This window comes from Crinia signifera, chromosome 11, assembly GCF_055691185.1.
Source record: "Crinia signifera chromosome 11, ASM5569118v1, whole genome shotgun sequence".
NCBI lineage: Eukaryota > Metazoa > Chordata > Amphibia > Anura > Myobatrachidae > Crinia > Crinia signifera.
The window spans coordinates 28,441,822-28,468,361 of NC_139227.1; the positions used below are offsets into that span (position 1 = coordinate 28,441,822).

A 26,540-nucleotide genomic window follows, 5' to 3' on the forward strand; every position below is an offset into this window, starting at 1 on the left:
GCGCACACATATTCCGCAGCGCTTTACAGAGAATTTGAACATTCACATCAGTCCCTGCCCCAGTGGAGCTTACAATCTATATTCCCTACCTCATGTACACGCGAATTTTGTTTGGAGCTAATTAACCTACCACTATATTTTTGGATTGTGGGAGGAAACCGGAATACCCGGAGTAAACCCACGCAAGTACGGGGAGAATATACAAACTCCGCACAGTTAGAGCCATGGTGGGAATAGAACCCATGACCTCAGCGCTGTGAAGCAGTAATGCTAACCATTACACCATCCGTACTGCCCAAATAATAATATAATAATATATTGTACCATACTGTAGAATTGTTGTGAATGATTATTATTTGTTGTTTTGTTTGTGCAGAGACTGCGTGCGACTTTTGGGGGAAGATGCATTCTGGGAGATTTATAATTACCTGAAGCAAGTCTACATGCAGCAGGATGCAGAGATGCTGGTTGCGGAGGAGACAACTCTCTGTGAGCCCGAGCTGATGAAGATGTATCCTCAGCACTGCTATAAAGTCCAGCAGCTGCTGTTCTTGGAAGAACGGATGGAAGAGGAGTCGCTGGATCCTCATTTTACTTGGCTATAATAACTCTATAATCCTTTTCTGCCACGTTTCTGACTTCTGTACAGTGACAGACTAAAAGACGGAGACAAGCAGCCAACCATGTATAAGTGCAGAGGTGGATACTGGACTTAGGGGTTCCCTGCCCTTCCTCATACATATTAATGATAAAGATAAGACCTATAAGTATTGTCAGCAATGTTACTGGATTACGGCTATTTTACACCCATAACGTTGAATAAATAAGGGATAGAAAATAGATTGGAAGCAAGTGAGTTCCCAGAGGTGTGCTCGCTATAACTCAGCACAGTTTTGGGAACATGTATGAGAGAGACAGACATGGACCTTATTCCGATTCAGATGCAACGCTTGCAGATCAGAGACACCTCTATGGTGTCTCTGATCTGCGAACACCTTGTGATGGATGCAGGCGGGCAACTGATGTCAGCTTCCCGCCCCAAAAAACCTGCATCACGAGCGGTTACCATGGGAACATCCAGCAATAAGGGACAATATTTTGGTTACATGGTTTTAGCAGTAGCGGGGGGGGCTGATTAATGGCCGCATACCAGTTTGTGTTTAGGACAGGCATGGCAAAACTATGGCCCTTAGCTGTTGTGAAACTACAAGTCCCATCATGCCTTGTAACAGTTGTGTTATTAGCGAATGCTAAAACTATGCATGTTGGGATGTGTAGTTTCACAACAGCTGGAGGGTCACAGTTTGGCCATGCCTGGTTTAGGGTGTTCTCATTCAGGGCGGGATGTACTAAGCATCCCATATGCAATGCAATACATCCCGTTACTTATTGGGTACATACAGTCAGGGCCGGTGCTAGGGTGTTTGGCGCCTACCTGCAAACTATAAATTTGCGCCCTCTCTACCATAGCTAATAAAAGGACAGAGCAAGCTGAAGGAGTGCACCAGAAAAAGGATGTGTTCTCACAAGGAAAGGTTTTGCCCACAGAATAGTAGCTCCAATTCAAATGATGCCAAACAGTACTGTACCACAATTTTATTTACGTTAAAACACACAGTATTTCCCCTTATTCACATTATGTCTTGCGGTAATGCCCCTTACGGTGTCATACAGTAGTGCCTAATTTACATTACAACACACAGTAGTACACATGTATAACACACTGTAGTGCAATTTATATACAATATCCACTGTAGTGTTAGTTATAAACAATGTCTACAGTAGTGCCCTTATACCGGACATAAGTCTAGTGCCTCTTATACACAAATAGCACATAGTAGTTGTGCCGCTTATACCCAAAATGCCCACAGTAGTAGTAGTAATGTTTATACAAATAATGTCCACAGCAGTGTCCCATAATGTCTACAGTAGAAGTGCAAGTTCTACACATCTATAGTAGTAGTGTCATTTATATACACATAATGCCCAAATCAGTAGTGGCCCTTACACATAATGCCCACACTAGTAGTGCCCCTACAGAATAAAGCCTGTCACTGCTGCCTGTTTATCACACAGGTGCCACAGGGAGGAAAGAGAAGGTAGGAGAGGGGGGGTTTCCAAATCCTCAATCACAAAACAAAGAAACATAAAAGAAAAAAACTACTGGGTCCCTGGGGGCATGTCCTTAAGATGACAGGGGCGATCAGGCAGACTGGGATAGGGACGTTGGCACACAGATAGCCGCCGACACGCACACACATATAAATGGTAACACACAGACAGCTGCTTACAAAAACATGGATGCTAACATGTTTTCTGACATACAAACTCTGACTCACACACATAGATGTATGTGGAGACTGACACACAGACAGCTCCTGTCACACTTGCACACAGAAGCTGACAAGCAGATAGCCATTGACACACATGGACGCAGGAGCAGCTGGACTCTAACACACAGAAATGCAGACATATGCTTACACTGACATGTACACGCTGACACACAGACATTGATACATGGATGCTGTGACACAGGCATTGAGAAATGCACACTGGCATACAAACATGAACACACACAGAAACACAGATGCTGACACACAGGCAGACACTGACAAGCTGACACAGATGCTGATTCCCAAACAGATGCTGAAAAGCTGATACATTGATTATGATGCACAGACACAATGACGTTGACACACAGACACACTGATGCTGATACAATGCTATACCCTGACACATGGATGCTGGCACACAGACAGGAACAGACACACAGACACAAGGATGCTGACGCAGTCAAATGGATGCCGACACAGACCCACAGCTGCCACTGGGTGGGAGAAAGGTAGCTGCCGAGTAGTGGGATAGAGGGAGAAGGGGAGAGAGACAACACAGCCGGGTTGAAGACCACGGCAGCCAGGTTGAAAATCACAAGAATGGGGGCACAGGGGTGGCAGGGAGAGAGGTAGAGAACACAAGGGGGCGTCAATGGTGTGAGATTAGGAAGTTGGGGTGCAACAGATAGCAGAATAATGCAGGATATATACAGTGAATAAGTGTATGTATCTATATAATATAAAAAGATACACACACACACACACACATACATACACATACAGTACATATATACACATACAATACATACACATAAAAAAAAATTAAATGGACACACTTTTGAATTGAAGCTTACTGTAGAAGACCAGCAGGATGCTAGAGGGTTAAGTCTTTCTGTGGTCATTGTCGGGCTCCCTGTGCAGCAGCAGCTTGTAGAGAGGGGGAGGGCTTGTAAACGGAGTGTAGGGGGAAGAGTTCCGTTCCGTGCTTAGTAGCAGGAGATGAAACTCAGCAGCAGGGAGAGGATGCAGAAATAATTGCCAACCTGTGCGGACGGGCATGGGAGGCACTCGTTGCTGGGAGGGACAGATCAGCTAAAGCTTCCGGCGCGCACACCGACAGCAACAGACAGCACTCCGCAGAGATGATATAGCTAGGAGGATGCAGCACGGGAGCGCCTCTCCTGCCCGGCGCCTCCCTGCACTGCATCCTCTGCTGAGCGGCTAGCGCCGGCTCTGCATACAGTACCAGCATACTAATGTCAGTTTGTACCTAGAAATGTAATTAATAAGAGCAGCCCTGTGTGGTGGAAAGACTTCTGAGTCCTTCTGTGCCTGTGAGTCATTCTGTGCCTGCGAGTGACACAGCAGCCGTGGGGGCTCTGGGAGGGGACCAATTGGATCCCTCTCAGAATGAAATGCGAAAACAATCCTAAAGGCTTCTGTTGGCTAATGCCACACAAAGATGGCATTTCCCGCCAGAATGCGGCTAAAACTCCCAAAATTGGATTTTTTGGGGGGTTTTGTTGCATTTTAAGCTTTAGTACATCGCACTCTAAAAAAAAAAAAGGACACATACTAATATTAGCAGTATTGGGATATTGGAGCGTGCTAAAATTTTGTACCTCCCAAGATAGTTAAACAATAATGATAAAATATCAATCCATCTGTCAAACAACAGAGTGTATTTTCAATAAAGCTTCAGAGTCCGTTGTAAGACGTCGTGATTTATTAAAGCAGATATCTAACGCGTTTCGTCAACACAACTTCATCAGGGGCATTTGACTGGGAATGGAAAAGAAAATGGTACAGACAGTAAATCTAATTACAATGGTGATGATTAAAAAAATAAAAAAAGACATGGTACATACCAACTATGCGGATCTTTAGCACAAGATCCTGAAAGGAATTTTATGTGGTATATATAATATAACCTGGAAAAACATATACGTGTATACATATATTCTAATTAAAAAGTTTTCCATAACTAGGAGGAGAGCAAGGTTGTTATTTAGCCAATATTGATATTAATTCTTTTACATACCATATTTGGAATATTGTCATTAGAAAGGATGTGCCGAAGAATTTTATGTGGTCACAGTGGGACTCACTTCTAGATCCTAGAGGGGTGGTTATTATAGGAAGACCAATAACCTATAAAAAAAAAATATATATATATATATATATATATATATACTTGAGAGCAGTATACGTAATAGTGAGTTTAAATATATAATATTATGACTTCAAGATCATTGGCAGAAAATAAACCAAAAAAAGGGGGGCAAACACTGCACCCAGATAATTTTGCAACAGAACATAGACTAAAAGGGGGGGTCTCAATATTATATTAATATAAAAATAAATTGAGAGAATGATATCACAATAAAAAAAACGTATAATAATATAATTACAACAATATAAATTGAGGCATTTACAGATAATTTATCACCTCCACAAAGACTCAATCATGAAACCATGTCCCTGTTCTACGATGTAACGGCCCTTTTTCTGGGGACGCGCAGGGGTTCCTGAATTCATGCATGAGAATGTCGGGAGGTGTGGCTACACAGTGGCCCTAATTGGCCGCATTTAGAGAATGTTTTATTGGTTATGGCAGAGGTTCCCAAACTCTGCCGTTACAGTCCAGGTTTTAAGAATATCCACGCTTGGGCACAGGTGACTTAATCAGTACCGATTTGATTCAACCACCTGAACTCCAGCAAGGATATCCCTACAACCTGGACTGTACGGGATATTGTGGGTTATGGGGGTTATTTTGGAGCCAGTTATGTGCTGGTGGTGCAGTTATTGCAGCGTGTGTGACAATTGCCTATAATAAATAAATCCCAGCATGCATCTGTCCATATGCACCAAGAGGCAGAACATCTGTACACAGCCGGCATTTGTAAATACAGCAGAAAACGAATCACAATCTCATTTCCCTTCATCTCGGCTGGAGTTCTCCTTTCCCATTAAACAGAAGAGGATTAGTCATCAGCTATCGCTCAGTCTGAGGGTCCAAGGGTCCATATCATCCTGTAATTCCTACACAAAGAAGGAAAAAATGAAAATTTTCACCTACTTTTATAGAAATGAAGTGTCAGGGCCACTCATTATGCATGTAACGCAGATATATTACTGCTATCTTCTGATTACAATTCTCCACCTAATAATTTCCACGGTCTCCATAGTAAATTAAGGGGATGTAGAAATTATATGATTTCAAAAATGTTTTTTTATTTTTTGGGGGAACTTGACAGTGGGACTGTACCCCATCCAGAGATAGTGTGAGGCATCTAATAGTCTTCATGGCCTGTGTCCTCCCCAACTGTGTCCTCCCTGCCTGTGGCAGAAGATGCGGGGAGGAAATGGGGAAACCGGGCAGAGAATGCAGGGAGGGAGGAAGAACAGGGGTCAGTGGGTGAGGAGGGAGAGAGGACAAAGGTCACAGAATGTGAGGAGGTGGAGGGGGCATCGGTCAGAGCATTTGCAGGAGAAGATACACGAGAGCATTCAGGGAAGAAAGGGAGAACACCGGTCAGGACAGGGGGGCACAGGTGAGTTGTAGCCGGTAGCGAGAGAGATGCTGTGAGGGAATGACTATTAGACTGAGATATTCAGGGCCCGTTAATAAATTCTGTCACAAAGGCCACTATACAGTAGATTTCAAAATAAGTTTTATCACCCATTTACTAAGAATATACAATTATGACAGTATATGGACCCTCTTGGTTTATTATCTTGTAAAAATAGAGAACACTTTACCTGTCAGCCTCTACTCTTATCTCCCTATAACTCCATTGCAGCAACATAACCCCCCCCCCCCCACACACACACACACACACACACACACACAGCCTGACCCTAACCCACCCAGATTGGGCCTAACCCCTTTTCCCTGAGGCATAATAAATTTGGGGGCGTGGCCTAAGTGTGGCAGGTGTGGGCACCTCCCACATTTAGACCACGCCCCCAAAATGTTTAGGGGAGGGTGTATGAAAACTCTAAAAACTGTAATCTCAGCAGCAGAACACACCTGCAGCATGTGCTGTGCTGACAGCAGGCTCAGCATGACCTCACGCTGTCAATGAGACACTCATGCTGAGCCTGCTGTCAGCACAGCACATGCTGTAGAAGTGTGTGCTGCTGTTGCTACCTGGGAGGGAAGGGAGGGGTCAGACCAGCAGGCCTAGGCCCGGGTAATTAGTACCCGCTCTCCCCCCCCCCCCCCCTCGGCTGCCCTGCCTAAACCTAACCTCCCCGCCACACAGCATAATCCTAAACGTAAACCCCCCCTCCTTCCTTGGCCTGACCTTAACCCTTTCAGTGCCAACGTTACTGTGAGAGATGTGCAAAATATCCGCTAAAAATGCCGGCCTTGTTTATATTTAATAAACTTCAATGAATTGACTTCAGACTTCAGATGATTTTGCCGTCAATAACCAAAGTGCTTCATATTCCCTGACTGCGGCCCAGGGTCATATTCCCCGACTGCGGCCCAGGGTTATATTCCCCGACTGCGGCCCAGGGTCATATTCCCCTACTGCGGCCCAGGGTCATATTCCCCGACTGCGGCCCAGGGTCATATTCCCCGACTGCGGCCCAGGGTCATATTCCCCGACTGCGGCCCAGGGTCATGTTCCCCGACTGCGGCCCAGGGTCATGTTCCCCGACTGCGGCCCAGGGTCATATTCCCCGACTGCGGCCCAGGGTCATATTCCCCGACTGCGGCCCAGGGTCATATTCCCCGACTGCAGCCCAGGGTCATATTCCCCGACTGCGGCCCAGGGTCATATTCCCCGACTGCGGCCCAGGGTCATATTCCCGGACTACGGCCCAGGGTCATATTCCCCGACTGCGGCCCAGGGTCATATTCCCCGACTGCGGCCCAGAGTCATATTCCCCGACTGCGGCCCAGGGTCATATTCCCCGACTGCGGCCCAGGGTCATATTCCCCGGCTGCGGCCCAGGGTCATATTCCCCGGCTGCGGGCCAGGGTCATATTCCCCGTCTGCGGCCCAGGGTCATATTCCCGGACTATGGCCCAGGGTCATATTTCCCGACTGCAGCCCAGGGTCATATTCCCCGACTGCGGCCCTGGCATTTTTAGCGGATATTTTGCACGTCTCTCACAGCAATGGTGGCGCTCGAAGGGTTAATCAGCCCACACTCACGTTCAGGATCCCGGATGGCGGTATTCCGGCATCAGTATCCTGATCTCTTCGAAGTTCTGGCGCCGGGGTAGAACCAGTCTTTGTTTGACCACAGAGATCTAAATTAAATCTCACATTCTTCGTGTACTGAGGACTGCAGTAAGGAACACACAACACAGTAATAAGGATCTAATCTGCCAATATCAGTGTCATTCCTGCTTTCCCTGACTCCGGCTTACTCATCTCACAATGGTTTTCTGATATCTGTGACTGAGGAGGCTGCTGTATTAATGGAGGCAAAGCCTCCTCGTACGCCTCAGAAATGCTTTTCAGTTGCAAATATAGAGGGGTCTATTCATGCACCATCTGATCTGTGTCAGCGAGGATTTGCTCAGAGCATTTAATACATCTCTCATACTGGGCCAGATTCTTTAAGCTTCAAAAGTTATAAAATAGAGAGTGATAAACAGCCAGCCAATCCGCTCCTGCCTGACATTTTTCAAACACAGCCTGTGACATGGCAGGTAGGAGCTGATTGGCTGGCTGTGTATCCCTCTGTATTTATCACTTTTGAAACTCAGAGAATCTGGCCCACTGTATGATCCGCTTACTCCCTATTTGCCGGTTAATGTCAGGGATCCCACAAAAAGCAAGGTGTGAATTAAAAGCACAGGGAACCAGAGCTAGAATCCCGAAGGTTTCATTGAGATCACTGTATGTCACTGAGATCACAATGAGATGTACGCAGCGTATTCTGGGTTTGGTTCCGATTTCAATGTCCAGTTTTGGTTTTGTAAATCCATCCTTAAGTGCTTTGGTGTTTTAGATTTGAATTTGTATCTAAAATTGTGTCATTTTTGCAATGCAGAAACCGAACTGCAGGAAGATCTGAACTCGGACTCGGATTAGATCACATCTCGAGTAGAGACTTCACCTAGCATTCAGTGCTAGGTGATTGCCCTGCGTGTCTGTCCTGCCTGTGTACCAAACCGATTAATCTGCTATGTTCCCTTTTGAATATAAGACTGGTGAGCAACTTAGAGAAAGATATATGGTATAGTTGCTTACTGAATGTTGTCATATTTTAAGAAGTGTTCTTGCAATTTTATGTCACAAGTTGGCCATTACCAGGCCTGTAGCATGACAATATTCCTCCCTAACCCCAACATATGACATCAGGAAGAGAGGGCCTGAGCCGGGGTGGAGCATGGTCACCATTGGTGGCTACCATTGACATGGAAACCCTTGATGATTTCACCCACTGATGGACATCTGTCCTCTATGATCTGGATGGGCTACAGGCCAATCAGAACCAGTGGGTGGGGCTTTTTAGTGCATCGTGGTGGCCATTGGCTCACTGACCCAGAAATAAGAGATAAAAAACATTGTTTAACTCTGTACCCTTGATAGTAGAGAACCATTGGTTCTCCAATCTCGATGGCAAAACTATCTATCAACCATCGATGTTTTGCAGTCATTGATGGTCATCTCTAATAAGGACACTCCTGATGGCTCTCTAGGCTTTAAGGTGCCATTCCCAGCAGCCGGCAAGACAAATGCTAGTAGTGCCATGAAGGAGCGATGGTGCTGCCGCCTAGGTCTTTGCAACATAACCAGTATGTGTGAGGAAGGTCAGATACACAGCACATGCTGGCTGGAAACACTTGCTGGACGCAGGCTGGGGACTATGTCTTGTGGCAGATGCTTATCCCCAAAGGGTACATTGTGTGAAGCTAGAAATGATCCAGCTCATCAGAGCTACAGGGCTTTACCTCTCAGTATAAATAGCAGCTGTATACGGATCCCACATAGCACATTATTATTACAGCCATATGTTACCAGTGGTGGGAGAAAAACAGGCCTAGTGCAATGAGGGGAGCCCTGGAGCAAGAATACTGTATATATCTCCAGGACTCAGGGGTAGATGGATGAAGCAGCGATAAGGGAGGAGACATGAGCCAGAGGAGGAGTGGTCCATGGCAACCAATCAGCACCAAAGCAACATCTATCATTTGCATAATATGAATTATACGGGATACGGTTGTATTGTCGACCCGACTTAGGTCGACACCGTTGGGCCGACAGGTAACAAGGTCGACAGGGTTCTAGGTCGACATGGATGAAGGTCGACATGGGTCTAGGTCGACAAATGCGTTTTATGTAGACAAATGCGTTAGATTGACATGGGTTTGGTCGACAGGTAGCGAGGTCGACATGGGTTTTTTCACTGTTTTTTGTGCCGACAATTTCATGCCTTACCATCCACTATGGCGTGGTGGGAGAATAAAATAGTGTGCCCAAAGCATTGCGAGTGAAGCAAATGATGCGAGGGGCTGTGGGTGACTTCCAGCTGTGTCCATGTCAACTGTGTTGACATTCGGGTCAAAAACAGTGATAAAACCCTGTCGACCTAACCCATGTTGACCTAACGCATTCGGGTCGGGTCGACAATACGATCCACACCCAAATTATTCAGAGCAGCTGATTGGTTGCCATGGGCCTCTTCTCCCTTATGACTGCTTCATACATTTACCCCTCAGTTACTAAACTTTTATTAAAGTACAATAAATACACAGACCCAATGCAGCCAATCAGCATGTAGCTTTTATAAGTCTATTGACTATCTTGGGTTCAAGACACTGAAAGCAACCATCTGATTTGTTGCTACTTTATTGGTACTTCAAAGGCAGTATGTTGTATGTACATTGGGGGTAATTCAGGCCTGATCAATGCTGTGCAAATTCGTACAGAGGCCGATTAATTAATGTGATATATGTATGCATACATTAAATTGCTTATTTGAATGAGACTGGACTCTGTTAAAAGGTAAATACCCCTCCAGGATGGAGGGAATGGACTATCCCAGCCAAACTGTGCTTTTTGCATTTTGTTAAATAAAGTTGTAGAACAGAGAAAGAAACCAGGAAGTTGCTGAGCATGAGGAGAGCAGAGAACAGGAGCTATTGGAACAGCAGGTTATACTGGGATCTCATGTAAGTTTGTGTAAATGGACACTTTATGTAGCTAGGCAAACAGAATTCATCTTCAAGTGATCCTCTCCCAAATCTAACCAGCCACACCAAGAAAGACTGTCATGTTGATAGACTGTATTGAATAACTCCAGAATTGCTCAGTGGCAGAGGATGGAAGTATCATTGGCCCATGTGGTTACAGCTTATAGAAGATGCAGCTGAGTTAACCAATATCCTACTGCATTGGTTTGTTTTTAATCTCTTAAAGTTGGATCCTCTTGAACAAAAGACTACTGCAGGAAAGACATTTAATATCTCACTAATTATGGCCAAAACCAAGTGGATTACAAATATTCAGTACAAGTTTATAGCAGGGTTGCCAACTTTTGAAAGCTCCTCTCCGGGAGAAGCCCGGAGAGGAGACTTTCAGCAGGAATTCGGAGGGCGGGGCTTAAACGTGACATCATGAAGCCCCGCCCCATGAAGGAATGTGACTTAATTTGACTATCTCCGTGGAGGGGGCGGGGCTAAATGGCACGATTATGACACTTTAGCCCCGCCCCCTCCCCGGAGATCTGCAGATTAGGTCATTCAAACTCCACGGTCGGGGGGAGGGGGAGCCGCAATCATGGGGGGGGAGCAGGGGTCCCCCAGAATCCGGGAGGGTTGCCCACCTTTCCGGGGGCGCGGGAGGGTGACCCGATTTTCGAGACCCTCCCGGCCATTCCGGGAGGGTAGGCAACCCTGGTTTATAGTCCAAAGCAGGAACTGACCCTTTGGGATCTCTGTGATAAACTCTAGACTTGTAAGGGGTGACTGAACTTTCCTCTCCAAGGATTCTATAAGAACTAACAGTGATATCATCCAGGTACAACCAGTGCAGTATAAAATATGTATTATTGCGCAATAATAATTCTCTGTTTATTCTTATGCATGCAATGACATTTCTCTGGTTATCTTTGTCTATGCAATAATAATCTGTGTTGTTTTGATTTATGTGAATATGATGCCCAAGGTTATATTCAGTTGAGAATACCTCCTTGACAGTAGTGCAGTTAACAGTAGCAAGAAGTGAACGGCATTGATTATTTGTTTAACCCCTGTTTTGGAAGAAAAGGGGACGTAGCGATCCCTGTGATCGTAGTTAGATAGCAGATGTGGTACATTATTCAACTGTCATTGTGTATCAATTACTGATATTTAAACAATTGGTTGTTTAGCATGGTGGAAATAAAGTGTTAACCCTTTTGAGCAATATCCAGTTTCCCGCCTTCAACTCTTCCCCAAGAAGAAGAAGCAGCAGCCTCCAAGTGGCAACACCGGTAAGAGAGCACAACTAGCGTACACCTGTGGTTATCACATGATGAACTACGCATGTGTATGGGCCTCAATGCGCAAGCTAGCGAAGAAATCCTGCAACTTTTTTCCTTTGCTAGCCGATCTCAAGGTGATTGGCGGGAAGTAGGCGTGTGGGGGTGGTAACTGGCCATCAGGCATGTCCAAGTGTCTTAGGGGGGGGGGGGGGGGGTGTGATGTCAGCACCAGCCCGGCTGTGCCTGTATTCATAACAGCCACTAAGTAGGTCCTGGGCTACGTGGCGCTTGGGATGAAGTGGCCATTGCAAGCCTGAAGTGGCGTGAGTAAAAATCCTTCGATGGTGAGCTGCTTGCGAGGGGATTTTGACATTTTTGCTAGATTAACCCTAGAATATGTGTGTGTACCTGTATAATTGGTACGGTGTACCTGTATAGTTGGTATGGTGTACCTGTATAATTGGTACGGTGTACCTGTATAATTAGTGTGGTGTACCTGTATAATTGCTACGGTGTATCTGTATAATTGGTACGGTGTACCTGTATAATTGCTACGGTGTACCTGTATAATTGCTACGGTGTTCCTGTATAATTGGTACGGTGTTCCTGTATAATTGGTACGGTGTTCCTGTATAATTGGTACGGTGTTCCTGTATAATTGGTACGGTGTACCTGTATAATTAGTGTGGTGTACCTGTATAATTGCTACGGTGTACCTGTATAATTGGTATGGTGTTCATGTATAATTGCTACGGTGTTCCTGTATAATTGGTACGGTGTTCCTGTATAATTGGTACGGTGTTCCTGTATAATTGGTACGGTGTACCTGTATAATTGGTATGGTGTACCTGTATAATTGGTACGGTGTTCCTGTATAATTAGTGTGTTGTTCCTGTATAATTGGTACGGTGTTCCTGTTTAAGTGGTACGGTGTACCTGTATAATTGGTACGGTGTACCTGTATAATTGGTACGGTGTACCTGTATAATTGGTACGGTGTCCCTGTATAATTAGTGTGGTGTTCCTGTTTAAGTGGTAATGTGTACCTGTATAATTAGTGTGGTGTTCCTGTATAATTGGTACGGTGTTCCTGTATAATTGGTACGGTGTTCCTGTATAATTGGTACGGTGTTCCTGTATAATTGGTACGGTGTACCTGTATAATTAGTGTGGTGTACCTGTATAATTGCTACGGTGTACCTGTATAATTGGTACGGTGTTCCTGTATAATTGCTACAGTGTTCCTGTATAATTGGTACGGTGTTCCTGTATAATTGGTACGGTGTTCCTGTATAATTGGTACGGTGTTCCTGTATAATTGGTACGGTGTTCCTGTATAATTGGTACGGTGTACCTGTATAATTAGTGTGGTGTACCTGTATAATTGCTACGGTGTACCTGTATAATTGGTATGGTGTTCCTGTATAATTGCTACGGTGTTCCTGTATAATTGGTACGGTGTTCCTGTATAATTGGTACGGTGTTCCTGTATAATTGGTACGGTGTTCCTGTATAATTGGTACGGTGTACCTGTATAATTAGTGTGGTGTACCTGTATAATTGCTACGGTGTACCTGTATAATTGGTATGGTGTTCCTGTATAATTGCTACGGTGTTCCTGTATAATTGGTACGGTGTTCCTGTATAATTGGTACGGTGTTCCTGTATAATTGGTACGGTGTACCTGTATAATTGGTATGGTGTACCTGTATAATTGGTACGGTGTTCCTGTATAATTAGTGTGTTGTTCCTGTATAATTGGTACGGTGTTCCTGTTTAAGTGGTACAGTGTACCTGTATAATTGGTACGGTGTACCTGTATAATTGGTACGGTGTTCCTGTATAATTGGTACGGTGTTCCTGTATAATTGGTATGGTGTACCTGTATAATTGGTACGGTGTACCTGTATAATTGGTACGGTGTACCTGTATAATTGGTACGGTGTACCTGTATAATTGGTACGGTGTACCTGTATAATTGGTACGGTGTTCCTGTATAATTGGTACGGTGTACCTGTATAATTGGTACGGTGTACCTGTATAATTGGTATGGTGTACCTGTATAATTGGTACGGTGTACCTGTATAATTGGTACGGTGTACCTGTATAATTAGTGTGGTGTTCCTGTTTAAGTGGTAATGTGTACCTGTATAATTAGTGTGGTGTTCCTGTATAATTGGTACGGTGTTCCTGTATAATTGGTACGGTGTTCCTGTATAATTGGTACGGTGTACCTGTATAATTGGTACGGTTTACCTGTATAATTGGTACGGTGTACCTGTATAATTGGTACGGTGTACCTGTATAATTGGTACGGTGTACCTGTATAATTGGTATAGTGTACCTGTATAATCGGTATAGTGAACCTGTATAATTGGTAAGGTGTACCTACAGTATATAATTGGTATAACATAGCTCAATGGCGATTAGGTCATAAGCAAATAAATCAGACATAGAGAGAGAAAAGATGACTTTATTAGGGATATTATCTTGCTGGACACAAATACGGGAAGCATGCAGACCTCACAGAAGCTCCAACATGTACTATAGAGGTGCATATCTGGGCTTATCTACTGGCTACAGAACAAGCGGGGTTATCACCTTGGCATGCACCGGTAATATGATGACATCAGAGAAGATGCTGCATCATCCACAGGAATGCAGCGCACAGACTCACACATAGCACATTGGACAAGGACCACTAACCACTTGGTGTCCTGTACAATCACTTCCCTGTGTAGGGCATGTGTTATGTATGTATGTAGGAGGATTACAAATTATCTTTAATACCTTTATACCATGAGACTCATAAATTACACAGGTTCTGTGATCAATTGACACCAGGGGAAATGCAGGCTTGAAGTCAGCCAGCCACAGAACCTGTGTAATTCATGCGCGACCCATTATAAAGCCTTCCTTTACTCTTGGCCCATACACACTGGGCGATCGGCAGCAGGGGTATCGGCATTGGCAAGTGCATAAACCAAGCTTTTCCAAACTGTGGCCCTCCAAGTGTTGTGAGACTACACATCCCAGCATGCCTTGCCATAGTTTTACCAATCCCTAAAAGAAAAAACTGTGGCAAGGCATGATGGGACTTTCACAAAAGCTGGAGGGCCACAGTTTGGACATGACTCGCATACATGCTTGCCGATGCTGGCGGGTGAAAAGTAACTGTGCAGGAGGGGGGGGGATTAGGAGTGTGGGCCATGCTGCCCTCGTTAACGATCCGCTTGCTCGTCTGTTTATGCACAGCCAGCGGAGGGGGGCATTAATGACCCTCGGGAGTGTACATTTGCTGTTGGGCAGGTCAAACTGTCTAGCAATATAATGAGCAATATCAAATATTTTATTGCCCAGTGTGTGTGGGGCTTTAGATCGTCAGTGCTGATTTTTGTTATAAATCAGCATAAAGGTAATTTCGCCATAACAAATCCCCCTAATACAGAATCTCTGGTACTTGTGTATTAGCCGGGCGCCCAATTATCATACATACGCAGGCATAGGCTAAGCTACGCTGTCAGCGTAGTGACTCCACGGCAGCCTGGCTCTGTCCCCGGCGTCCATGCCAAGCCTAGTGAGCGCCTCTCATACAGCGCCGGTAACCGCCAGATCCCCTGCGCTGGCGGACGCCGGCAGAGAGGGAATCATGCGGGAGCTGGCGGAGAGGCGCTCCAGCTGTCCGAGATGCAGGTGTGTCTCAGACGCTCCTGCGTCTCAGTAATTATTAGCACGTGCGCCTCATGCATAAAGGGGGTATGCGGGCGCAAGTGCGTCCTATGCACAATAAAGGAGGCATTTTCAAACCCCCCAGTATCCATGCCAGCCCGAAGCGTGGCTAGCGAGCAGTACGCGTCCACCCGACCTGTTCATACCCCCACTATCCACATCGGTGTGGAGTGGAATTTAAAAAGTGTGGCGAGCGCAGCGAGCCACCAACCCCGAAGCGTGGCAAGCGCAGCGAGCCCCGCAAGGGGACGCGAAACACATGTGAAGTAATCCGTGTCCCCTCACGGGGCTCGCTGCGCTTGCCACGCTTCAGGCTCGCCACACTTTTTAAACTCAACTCCGCGCCGACGTGGATAGTGGGGGTATGAACAGGTCGGGAGGACGCATAACGCGTCCGCTCACCACGCTTCGGGCTGGCGTGGATAATGGGGGTGTTTCAGGAACACATTCACACCTGCCATATCATACATGTCACTTCACTGAGTACACTATGCAGGAACACTACGCTGATTCTGACAGAGACGCTGGCTACGCGGCCGCGGGAACACTACGCTGATTCTGACAGAGACGCTGGCTACGCGGCCGCGGGAACACTACGCTGATTCTGACAGGGACGCTCTTGGGAACAGTACGCTACTTCTGACTGACTACGCTAACTATGCTGTCTCTGACTGACTACGCTGGCCACCGGAACACTACGCTGATGCTGACAGCGCCGCTACGTACCGGGTGCCCGGCTAATACACAAGTACCGAATCTCTCTCTAGCATCATCATTTTAGACACATTATGGATTTTATATCAAACCTAATGTGACATAAATCTTCTGCAGGCAGTTAGCGTAAATTAGACAACATAGGATTATTTATGCTTATAATGAATCCATCCTATATTCTAAATAAAGCTACAATCTTCTCTGACACATAACGCAAGTGGTTTTCTATGCGTTCTGCTGCCAGTAATGTTCCCGTTACAACGCTGTAGCAATGTCATGGAAAGGATTTACAAGATCCACTGATTAATGTCAGATGAACGGAACAAATTGGGTTTGAAAAACTGAAGGAACAGCCAGATGTCGTGAACTGCGGCCTTTGGAAATGTCAGGACGACAAGGATGACGAAACGCATAGAGCCATCGTCTCGCTATTCCTTCCCAGCCTTCAAATCAAGTTCCATCTTCCACAGATGGTTTCAAAAGACCTCGGGAAGTCTTCCCATTCAACTCCCTCCATTTCCGCCTTGACTTGCTATCAGATGTGTTAATCTGATAGATATCAAAAGTGAAGTCACATAGATTTGTGTTTGCATGCAAGGCCCCATGACATTGCTTTGTAGATTCTTTTAATGAGCCAACATGTGCTTGATAACTACAGGCCCTTCAATATACAACTCCACCGATAGAGAACAAAACCTTAAACAAGCGCTAATGAAGTGTTACATTGAGCCTATAAAAGACTTGTTTATCAAAAGAAATGTAATTTACTAGATCAGATCCATCCTTAGAAGAATAAGACAAGGAGACGGGAATTTGCCGGGGGAACAGGATCCCACAGTGACTTCTACTCACCAAAGCAACAACAAAAGGATGTAGCTCAATCATTGCTTGACCTCAAACCCAGTGATATATTGGAAAAGAATATGCTCCAATCACACAGACATCAAAAGTTGTAGACCTCCTCCCCATGACGACACTTATTGGAGATCCTAGTTCCAGTAATGACACCTTGGTGTCTGCCACTCTCTTCCCACCATCATTCTTTTTTTGTCTACATATAATTACATTCAGCACCTCGCCAGGCATGATGTGAAGAACGTAGGGTCGGGAGGACCATAAAATACACACAATATGACCAACGTGTGGCACAAGGTCCCGCTGTAGACCATGTGCTATTCTTAAGCATTGGTGTTGAGAGGCCAGTGACCTGGCAGTCCTTAGTGGTCATTGTCCAGCACTGACAGGAAGAATGGGGAATGGTAGGAGTGAATCCAGCAGCAGTCCATGGCTGAATGGGTCCACCCGGCGCAAGTGAAAGGCATTCGTTGATGGTTGGGACATTGTGGACTACAAGCTGTCTCGTCTTTCTGAGGATGGGTGGGAAGGAGCTGGAGGAACATTGAGTAGCTGAGCAGGGAACTGCACTCATTGAGGAGAGTTGAGAGCAGAGTCTGGGGAATCTTCTTTTGGGCAGCGAGGGGGGAAGACTTTGTAGCTGTAATACTCCACCACTTGTTTTGGCACTTCGGCTAGGACGCACTTTGCCAGGGCAGCTGGTGAAGCCTGAAATACAGTACACAACCATAAGATTTGTCAGTAGCAGGAGTGCAAACCTATTGTACATGCATGCTACTATATACTTATCTCTGTATCAATTAAGAAGTATCCCCTTGAAATAACATTCATACATACAGGTTGTTTATTTGCATTGTCCCTTTGTATGGAAACATATTGGGCGGGATGTATTAAAATACATCGCCGCCCTTCGCGCCCCCCCCCCCCCCCCGCCCGCCGCGATGCCGCTGCATATGTACTAACATATGCGGCTGGCATCGCGATGCGGTGACGGAGGCCCCCCGCGATACCTGTACTGTGGTCTGCGGGGGGTCTTCGTCACCTCCCAGCCGGCTTCTGCTGCTTTCACAGCTAAGCAGGCTGTCCCCGGCGCTTCCTCCCTGCAGCCGGATGGACGTCTGGCTGCGTTGCTAGGGGGAGGAAGGGCTTACCTTCCGGGGTCCAGGAGGACCTGCAAGAAGGTAAGCCCAAGGGAGGGGGGGTCGGCGAGGCGGCGGGGTTGCGGCGACGCGGCGGGCTGCGAAAAGAAGCCCATAGGCTTCTATAGGGTATCGCCACCCAAAGGTTTAACATGGTTTTCATTCTAATTTCCACACATTGCACTGTATACATTACTGTATTTCACCATTGCTCCTATACTGCTCTAGGGAACCGTAATGCCGATTTATATGGATTATTATATAGGATCATCTCACAACTTACGTTTTTGAATTCCCTGAATGGCACAAACTGGACGATGTCACGGAGAACCGGCTCCCCTTTGGGCGCTCGCAGTATCCCATCATCCCCATCCAGAATTTGCATGTCGGTAAAGTCTGCATTACCGACACCCACAATGATAATAGACATGGGCAAATAGGATGCCCGCACAATAGCCTCCCTGGTGTCCGCCATGTCTGTTACCACTCCGTCCGTGAGAATGAGGAGAATGTAATATTTCTGCAACAAGATAGTGGGGTCAGATGGCGGATGTGTAAGGGTTTCATAATGTAACACTCCTGTAAGTGCCCTGAGGTATCACTCACCGAAGCTTCTTTGGTCCTCTCTTCCTCTGCTGCCAGCCGTGCCACCCTGGATATGATAGGTGCCACGTTTGTGGGTCCATAGAGCTGAATTTTGGGGAGACAGTTCTGGTAAGACTCCACTATGCCCTGAATCCCTATACACAGAGATGATAAATAAGAAGATATGGATTCAGTGTCCTATAAGCCAGCAGATATATAAAGAAGATAAATCAGTGTTGATCAGTGGCGACTCCTACCTTTAAACAGGAGAGGGGTTGTCGCTGGTTCTGCGCAGGTCCCCACTGCCGGATCACTGCCAGTCCTCATCGCTGGGTCTCTACCGGACCCTGCTGCTGGCTCATGCACAGTACCACCGGCAATACTGCGCATGAACAAAAGCCTGGCTTCTATGGGCTGCGTTGGCTGCAGCCCTTAGAAACTGGCATGGGCTGCACGGTAAGGCAGGGAGTGGCTTCCTACAGGAAGCCAGCTCTCTGCCTATCTCAGCCCAGACCGGCAGTCCTGGAGGGAGGGAGGGAACACCTCCTAATGGGACTGCCTATCATGCAGTTGACTGGCAGGTAGGTCTTCCATTAGAAAGTCACTGCCAGTCACAGTGAAGCCATGCATCCACTTAACAAGGGGCCCAAATCCCACGCCCGAACTTTCCCTCATTCACTCACAGGTTTATGTCATTAACTTACCTTCACATTCATCGTCATCAGGGTTGAAGTTGATAGCAAAATCATGCGAAACCTGAAAATAGTGACATATTAGTAGAAGAAAGGTCAGCAGATTGTACAAGTATAATGCGAGTACTCTTATGGTGTGTACACACGGTCAGATGTGCCTTAAGATCTTATCCATGATTCGATCAGATAGGATCGTGGATAGGATCTTAAGGCACATCCGATTTGCATCCAATCTTGACTATATAGTGCAGATCTGCACTATATAGACAAGGCAGCCAAGACTTTCTGGCTTCCGATATGTGAACGCGCATCGGGATCGGATCGGGATCTCAAGGGTTAAAACCGATCCGATGTTGACTATATCGTCAACATTGGAAAGGAAATCGGACTGTGTGTACACAGCATTAGGCCTGTCATAACTTTGATCGAAATTTGGCAGCATGCCTACAGTCACAATGTTGACATAAAGTCGACTGATAACATATTGACATCTGCAAAATGTTGACATGTTCACACTGTCTACATAGTAATTGGCATTAAGTTTAGTAATAGGTTTAAGGTTAGTATTAGGATCAAGGTTAGGATTAGAGTTAGGATTAGGTTTAGGCCAGGGTTACATTCATATTTAGGGCTAGAATTAGGGATAGGGTTAGTATTAGGGTTAGGATTAGGTATACGACCAGGGTTGGGTTACGTATTATTAAAAATTTGCTGTATATAATCACACTCACAAAAATATATGTACAGTTCCGAATTGTGACACAAAAGAAACAATTATACATATATGCAGCGGACGTCAGAAAATATGGAAATGTCGCCCTGTCCATCACCCCGGTCCTTCCTTATTCTTGACGGCCCTGCATAGATATTTAGATCTTCTATGTCATAGGTGTCAATCACAAGGCCCACGGGCCAAATCCGGCCCGCCAGACCTGCTAATGTGGCCCACACAGCCGCCGCCAGCCTTTGGGGAGTACCACTTAAACATAGGGTGCCGGTACCCCGTACCGCCATAAGAAATTACCCCCCTAGGAACATTGTGCGCATGCGCGCATATGTAAGTGGCGGGGGGCGCGGCCTGTACAGGTCCACTGCCCCCCGCCACAGCAGATTTCCTATGGAGGGGAGGGGCGGGGAGCGCATCTCGCGTCTCTCCTTCCTCTCCCTCCCCTCCCTCAGCAGCAGCAGCGGCGCGGAGTTGGCGGCGCGGAGATGGCGGCGGGCGGAAGCAGCGGCTGGAGCGGGAGAGAGTGAGACCAGGCTGCAGCAACCAACGGTGAGTTGTGCTGTTCTGCAGCTGGCACTGTGGGGGCATATTTGGCACTGGGGGCATATCTGGCACTGTGGGGGCATATATGGTTCTGTCTGGCACTGTGGGGGCATATGGCTGGCACTGGGGGCATATGTGTGGGCATATCTGACACTGGGGGCATATCTGGCACTGTGGTGGGCATATCTGGTATTGTGTGGGCATACCTAGCACTCTGGGGGCATATGTGTTGCACTGTGGGGCATATGATATCTGGCACAGGGGGCATATGATATCTGGCACAGGGGGCATATGTGTGGCACTGTGGGGGCATATGATATATGGCACTGGGAGCATATGTGTTGCACTGTGGGGCATATGATATCTGGCACAGGGGGCATATGATATCTGGCACAGGGGGCATATGTGTGGCACTGTGGGGGCATATGATATATGGCACTGGGAGCATATGTGTTGCACTGTGGGGCATATGACATCTGGCAAAGATACAACCGGTCCTTTGAGGGTGACCAAACTGCTGATGCGGCCCCCGATGAATTTGAGTTTGACACCCCTGTTCTATGTGTTATCATGGCTAGTCCTGATTTGTTGCGTAAAATGAAGATAAATAAGAATGGGGTTGGTATATAGCACATTGGGAGCGTTTACACCGCCTGCAAGCCCGGATTTTTGTATGCTCCCATGCAAAAACCTGGGTTATGGTGTAAAAGGGGTATAAGGTTCAGGGTACTTACCACCGGAAAGAAAAGCTGCATTGCCTACAGTCACCATTGTTAGCATGTCAACATTTCCTCAGTGTCGAAATGGTCACCATGGTCAGAGTAGAAATGCTGACTATGTTACGTTATGATCATATCCACAAGCTCATGTCGACGTGATAAATGTTGACATTCTACCTGTCCATAAGATATATCGAGCCCCTTTGTTTTGGGGCCTATCATTGCTTCTTATGTCCAGTTTCATTGCATGATAGGCAATGAGAAGGATACAGTGTTCCACATCAGCAGCACTGTACACAATGGGGTAGATGTAATAAGCCTGGTGAAAGGTGATTATGCACTAGCCAATCAGCTCCTAGCTGTCATTTTGCAAGCACCGCTGATTGGCTGGTGTGTTATTATCACCTTCCACTTTATCAGGCTTAATACATCTGCCCCATTATGTCATTATAAATCAGCACACAGCCTGCCCTGATCACACAATCGTCTTCCGAGAGCAGCAGCGAGCGAGCCTGACTGCTGTGCTCCATTACTGTCCGGACGCTGATTCCCACCGAATGCTGCGCACAGCTAAAGACTAAATAAACTGACAAACAGCTTGTGAGCTGCGAGGAGGCGACGTCAGAGAATGTGCTGGCGCAGTGGCCAGGTCAGGATGTGACACTGATAGTGTATATCACATGCATGAGGGTAGCGACAGAATGAGAGCATCGGAGGAAGCGGGATATGCAGGAGAGGAGACCGGGCAGCTGATAGAGAGAGAGAGAGAACACCAAAATGCGTTGGAGGCCATCGAGGACAATGAGGATGGTTTGATTGTAATAACACTGGCACCACAAGTGGTCTGCTCTGTACCTCAGGGGCTGTTCTGCCTCAAGCTGTGGCAGAGCCTCTGTAGAAGCAGGACTGTCAGTCACCATACGCTCATACAGTTACTCCTTAAGACATAAGAGTGTATAGATAGGACTACAGTCCCGGCCTGCAGCGGTGCCGAGAGCGGGAGTACTAATTTCCGGGGCCCAGGTCTGATGGGGCCCCAGTTACCTGGCAGCAGCAGTCGATTAGACAATGGTTGGGTCAAGTCATTAGGTCAACATTGACAAAAGGTCATCAAGCAAAAGGTCGACATTGAAAACATCGGCACATGAAAAGGTTGACATGATTTTTTAGTTGTGGATGAGGCTCTTTATTTTCTCAGATGGTAAAGCTGCCCATTCCTCTTGTCAAAAAGCCTCCAGTTCCTGTAAATTCTTGGGCTGTCTTGCATGAGCTGCACGTTTGAGATCTCCCCAGAGTGGCTCAATGATATTGAGGTCAGGAGACTGATGGTCACTCCAGAACCTTCACTTTATTTCGCTGTAACCAATGACAGGTCAACTTGGCCTTGTTTTTTGGATCATTGTCATGTTGGAAAGTCCAAGTACGTCCCATGTGCAGCTTTGGGGCTGATGAGTGCACATTTTCCTCCAGTATTTTCTGATGACATGCTGCATTCATCTTTCCATCAATTTTGCAGTGCCTTTGTAGCTCACACATCCCCAAAACATCCATCTTCATGTTTCACAGTAGGAATGGTGTACATTTCAACACAGGCCTTGTTAACTCCTCTCCAAATGTAACATTTATGGTTGTGGCCAAAAAGTTAAATTTTGGTCTCATCACTCCAAATGACTTTGTTCCAGAAATTTTGAGGCTTGTCTCTGTGCTGTTTGGAGTATTGTAAGGAGGATGCTTTGTGGCATTTGAGTAGTAATGGCTTTCTTCTGCCGACTCGACCATGCAGCCCATTTTTCTTCAAATGCCTCCTTATTGTGCATCTTGAAACAACCACACCACTTATTTTCAGAGTCCTGTATTTCAGCTGAAATTATTTTTGGATTTTTCTTTGCATCCCGAACAATTTTCCTGGCAGTTGTGGCTGAAATTTTTGTTGGTCTACCAGAACGTGATTTGTTTCCTTAGAATCCCTCATTTTCCATTGCTTGGATATCTTTTGATATCCCTTTCCTGTTTTATACAGTTCAATTGAACCTGTTCCTTCAGATCCTTTTACAATTCTTTTGCTTTCCCCATGACTCAGAATCCAGACAGGTCAGTGCAGCTCTGGATAAAAGATGCAAGGGTCTTTCAGGAGACCAGAAACTCACTGACCTTTTATACACACACACTGATTACAAGCAAACAGATCACAGGTGAGGATGGTTATATTTAGTAGCCATTCAAAACCGTTTGTGTCAATTTGTGTGCATGTTATGAGGCCAAAATCTTCAGGGTATGTAAACTTTTGATCAAGGTCATTTGGGTAGTTTCTGTTGTCATTAAGATTTAAAAAGAGTAAACACAGTTGTTTGACAATAAATGGCTTCACCCAACCAATAACCATGAGTGAAAGAAAAGTTTGTGAGTTATCATTCATATTCTCTGACAAATGGCCAGAAAATCACAAATTATGCTAGGGTCCTGAAAATTCGGCCCCCCTCCCGGCCCTCCGGATAGGGGGAAACCCTCCCGCATAACCCCCCATCTCCTGCAAATCGCCCCTCGGCAGGGGTGTCCGCGGATAAAATGACGCGATCATCACAATCACACATGGAACTTCTGACAGTATAGTATATGGTGTATTGGATTGCAGAGCAGCACACCACACCACACCACACCACACACAATTTAAAAAAAAAATGAAAAGCTGACTGACAGCCTGCCTGTGTACTGTACCCATACTTGCGGACTTTGGAGCTTCCCTCTCTGGGAGAGGGCAGCCAGCTCTGTTAGGCAGGGGGCGGGGCCATCGCCGGGAGGAAAGAAGAGCGGCTTGGGGGCGGAACCACAGACGGATTATCCTGTTGGGGGAGCGTGTGCCTATGGTGATCGCGTCATTTTTGCTCGCCATGCAATGCCTGAAATACAGGCATTATGTGTGCGATTGTTCTGCCTCCACACAGCGTTATACAAGCTGCATGTTACAAAAAATAACAGTAAAAATTTTAAACGATTTTTCTTGATTGTTTGTGTGTAATGCACCCATATTATACTGTCAGAAGTTCCGTGTGTCATTGTTCTGCCTCTATGCAATGTTATACTAGCTGCACATAAAAAAAAAAAAGAAGAAAACAAAAAAATTATTTAGCTCTTTTTATTGTTTGTGTGTACTGGACCCCAATACAGCATACTGATACTATCAGAAGTTCTGTGTGTTAATAACCAGCCAGCTTGCTGCAGACCTTGGCCTAAATTGAATGAAAACTACATTGTGAGCTGTAGTCAAAACTGTGTGGAAAGGGCTGGAAATGAATGTTATTGAGGTTAATATTACTCCAGGGACAAAGAAAACGCAAAAATTACGTGATTTGGGCGTTTTTTGACCATTTTTGGAAAAAATCCAAGTCCAAAGCTTTTCACCGCCACTTGACTAATCCAAACCCCGACGACGAATCCAAATCTTCGTCCTAAGCGCTATGCTACTCATAAGCATAGGCCCCTGCCACAATATTCCCTGGTGCCCCAGTCTGACACTGTCTGGAGCTGTAGTTGGTAAAATAGCCGAAGCAGTTCCGGAGGAGTCAGTCTGGAGCCAGATCCAAGATAATGGAGCCACTCTGGGGTTAGAACTGGCAATCCTTGAATACAGTGAACATTTACCCCATCTGCCCCATATTGATGAGTATCTACATCGCATGTCTAAGTGGGTGGTATTCAAATCTGCACCATGTCACGGGAGAAATCACCAGATCTATTACAATGCACAATATTTATTCCTGTTCCCATGCACCTCTATGGGGAAAGTGACTTTGCCTGACTGTATCATCTTCCCATATTGGATTACCCCAGGAGATTGGCCTATTTAAAAATATTTTTACATCAAATGTATTCAAAACAATCCGAGCCCTCACATAAGATTAGGCCTATGTCTTTTTCTCTTTTCATATATTTAGAAAGATATTGGCCCTTATTCTGGTTGGTGCGGTGTTTGCCGCTTGCGGTTGTACCGCCGATGTTTTTCGTCTGCGCATGTGCAGAGGTCACTCTGCGCATGTGCAAGCGGTTTCGCCGTACGTTTTTTTTAGACGCCGCACAGGGGGCGGAGAGGGGCGTGAGGGGCTACTTAGCCTCATTACCCTATGCATACGCCCCGCGTTTCATGGGCGTTCCCATGCAAAGGCTGGGCGTATGCATGGTAATAATGCCGTGACGCATGTGTAGGGGGCGGGCATCTGACATCGCCGGATGTCAGCTGCCCGCCCCCATACATGATTTCATACGGACAAGTGTCCGTGTGGTCTAGGGTGGCGGGAGCTGGTGGAATGTGCGGCCCTGCATTCGATGGTCGGCGACCATCGAATGCAGGGGCTGCTCCCAAGATGGAGGAGGCGTATCCCCGTCCACTTTCATGCGGACCGCCACATATCCGCGTACGGACGGAGGTGGCGATCCGTATGGAAGGCGGGGATTCGCCTGCACGGTCCTGGGCGCATATTCTGATCTGGCCGCACAGATCAGAATAAGGGCCATTGTGCCAGATCATTTTATACACGCCCTCAAGGAACAGTCTACACCCACACAGAACTAGCCACACCCATGCAGTGCTTCCTATAGCTCCTTCCTTTCTCAGAATACACCCTTGAACATTTTTCAGCCCCATGTGGCCCTTACTCCATCCATGCCCGCTAAGTGGTGATTTTGTGGGGCCCAGGTAAGAGCAGAAAGAAGGGAGAGTAATTCGGGAAATTAAATTGCATCTATTTCTGTAGATATTTAGCCATTTTCTCGTCTTTTTTTTTTTATCCGGTACTTCCAAATCCTTCATGATCTCAGATCCATTGTTCTCAAGACTTCTATTGAATCGTTGGCGTTGTCACTTTGAGAATCTGAAGGCCCTGCGTGGCTGTAATTACCTACGATTTACATCTCATTAGGAGAGACATTCATGTCTGGTGAATGATATCCAAGGCTGGGTGACATTCACTCAGGCAGAATCATTTTTGCTTGTAGCAATTATAAATTGCTAACGATTGTCCTACATGAGAAAGTAATATATAAATCATTTATATTTTCCATGAAATTGCCGA

The 26,540-nt window shown here is 46.2% G+C and overlaps 2 protein-coding genes across 6 annotated transcripts in view; one reads left to right on the plus strand and one right to left on the minus strand.

Annotated features, from left to right (window-relative positions):
- LOC146046400 (serine/threonine-protein kinase Nek11-like) overlaps positions 1-4,275 on the plus strand; it is a 243,622-nt gene extending 239,347 nt beyond the window's left edge. For 2 of the 4 annotated variants that reach the window (XM_083165682.1, XM_083165683.1), the window contains exon 16: positions 377-4,275. In XM_083165682.1, coding sequence (XP_083021808.1) covers positions 377-605 — 229 coding nt within the window. In that variant the 3' untranslated portion in view covers positions 606-4,275. The remainder of the gene's footprint in view (positions 1-376) is intronic. The other 2 variants (XM_083165684.1, XM_083165685.1) reach the window with 1 other exon arrangement.
- An 11,542-nt stretch (positions 4,276-15,817) lies between these two features.
- The window catches only part of CPNE7 (copine 7), a 107,175-nt gene continuing 96,452 nt past the window's right edge, over positions 15,818-26,540 (minus strand). For both annotated transcript variants that reach the window (XM_083165281.1, XM_083165280.1), the window contains 4 exons: positions 19,498-19,549; positions 18,815-18,948; positions 18,492-18,728; positions 15,818-17,777 (listed from right to left, as the gene is read on the minus strand). In XM_083165281.1, the coding sequence (XP_083021407.1) occupies positions 17,640-17,777; positions 18,492-18,728; positions 18,815-18,948; positions 19,498-19,549 (561 nt within the window). In that variant the 3' untranslated portion in view covers positions 15,818-17,639. The remainder of the gene's footprint in view (positions 17,778-18,491; positions 18,729-18,814; positions 18,949-19,497; positions 19,550-26,540) is intronic.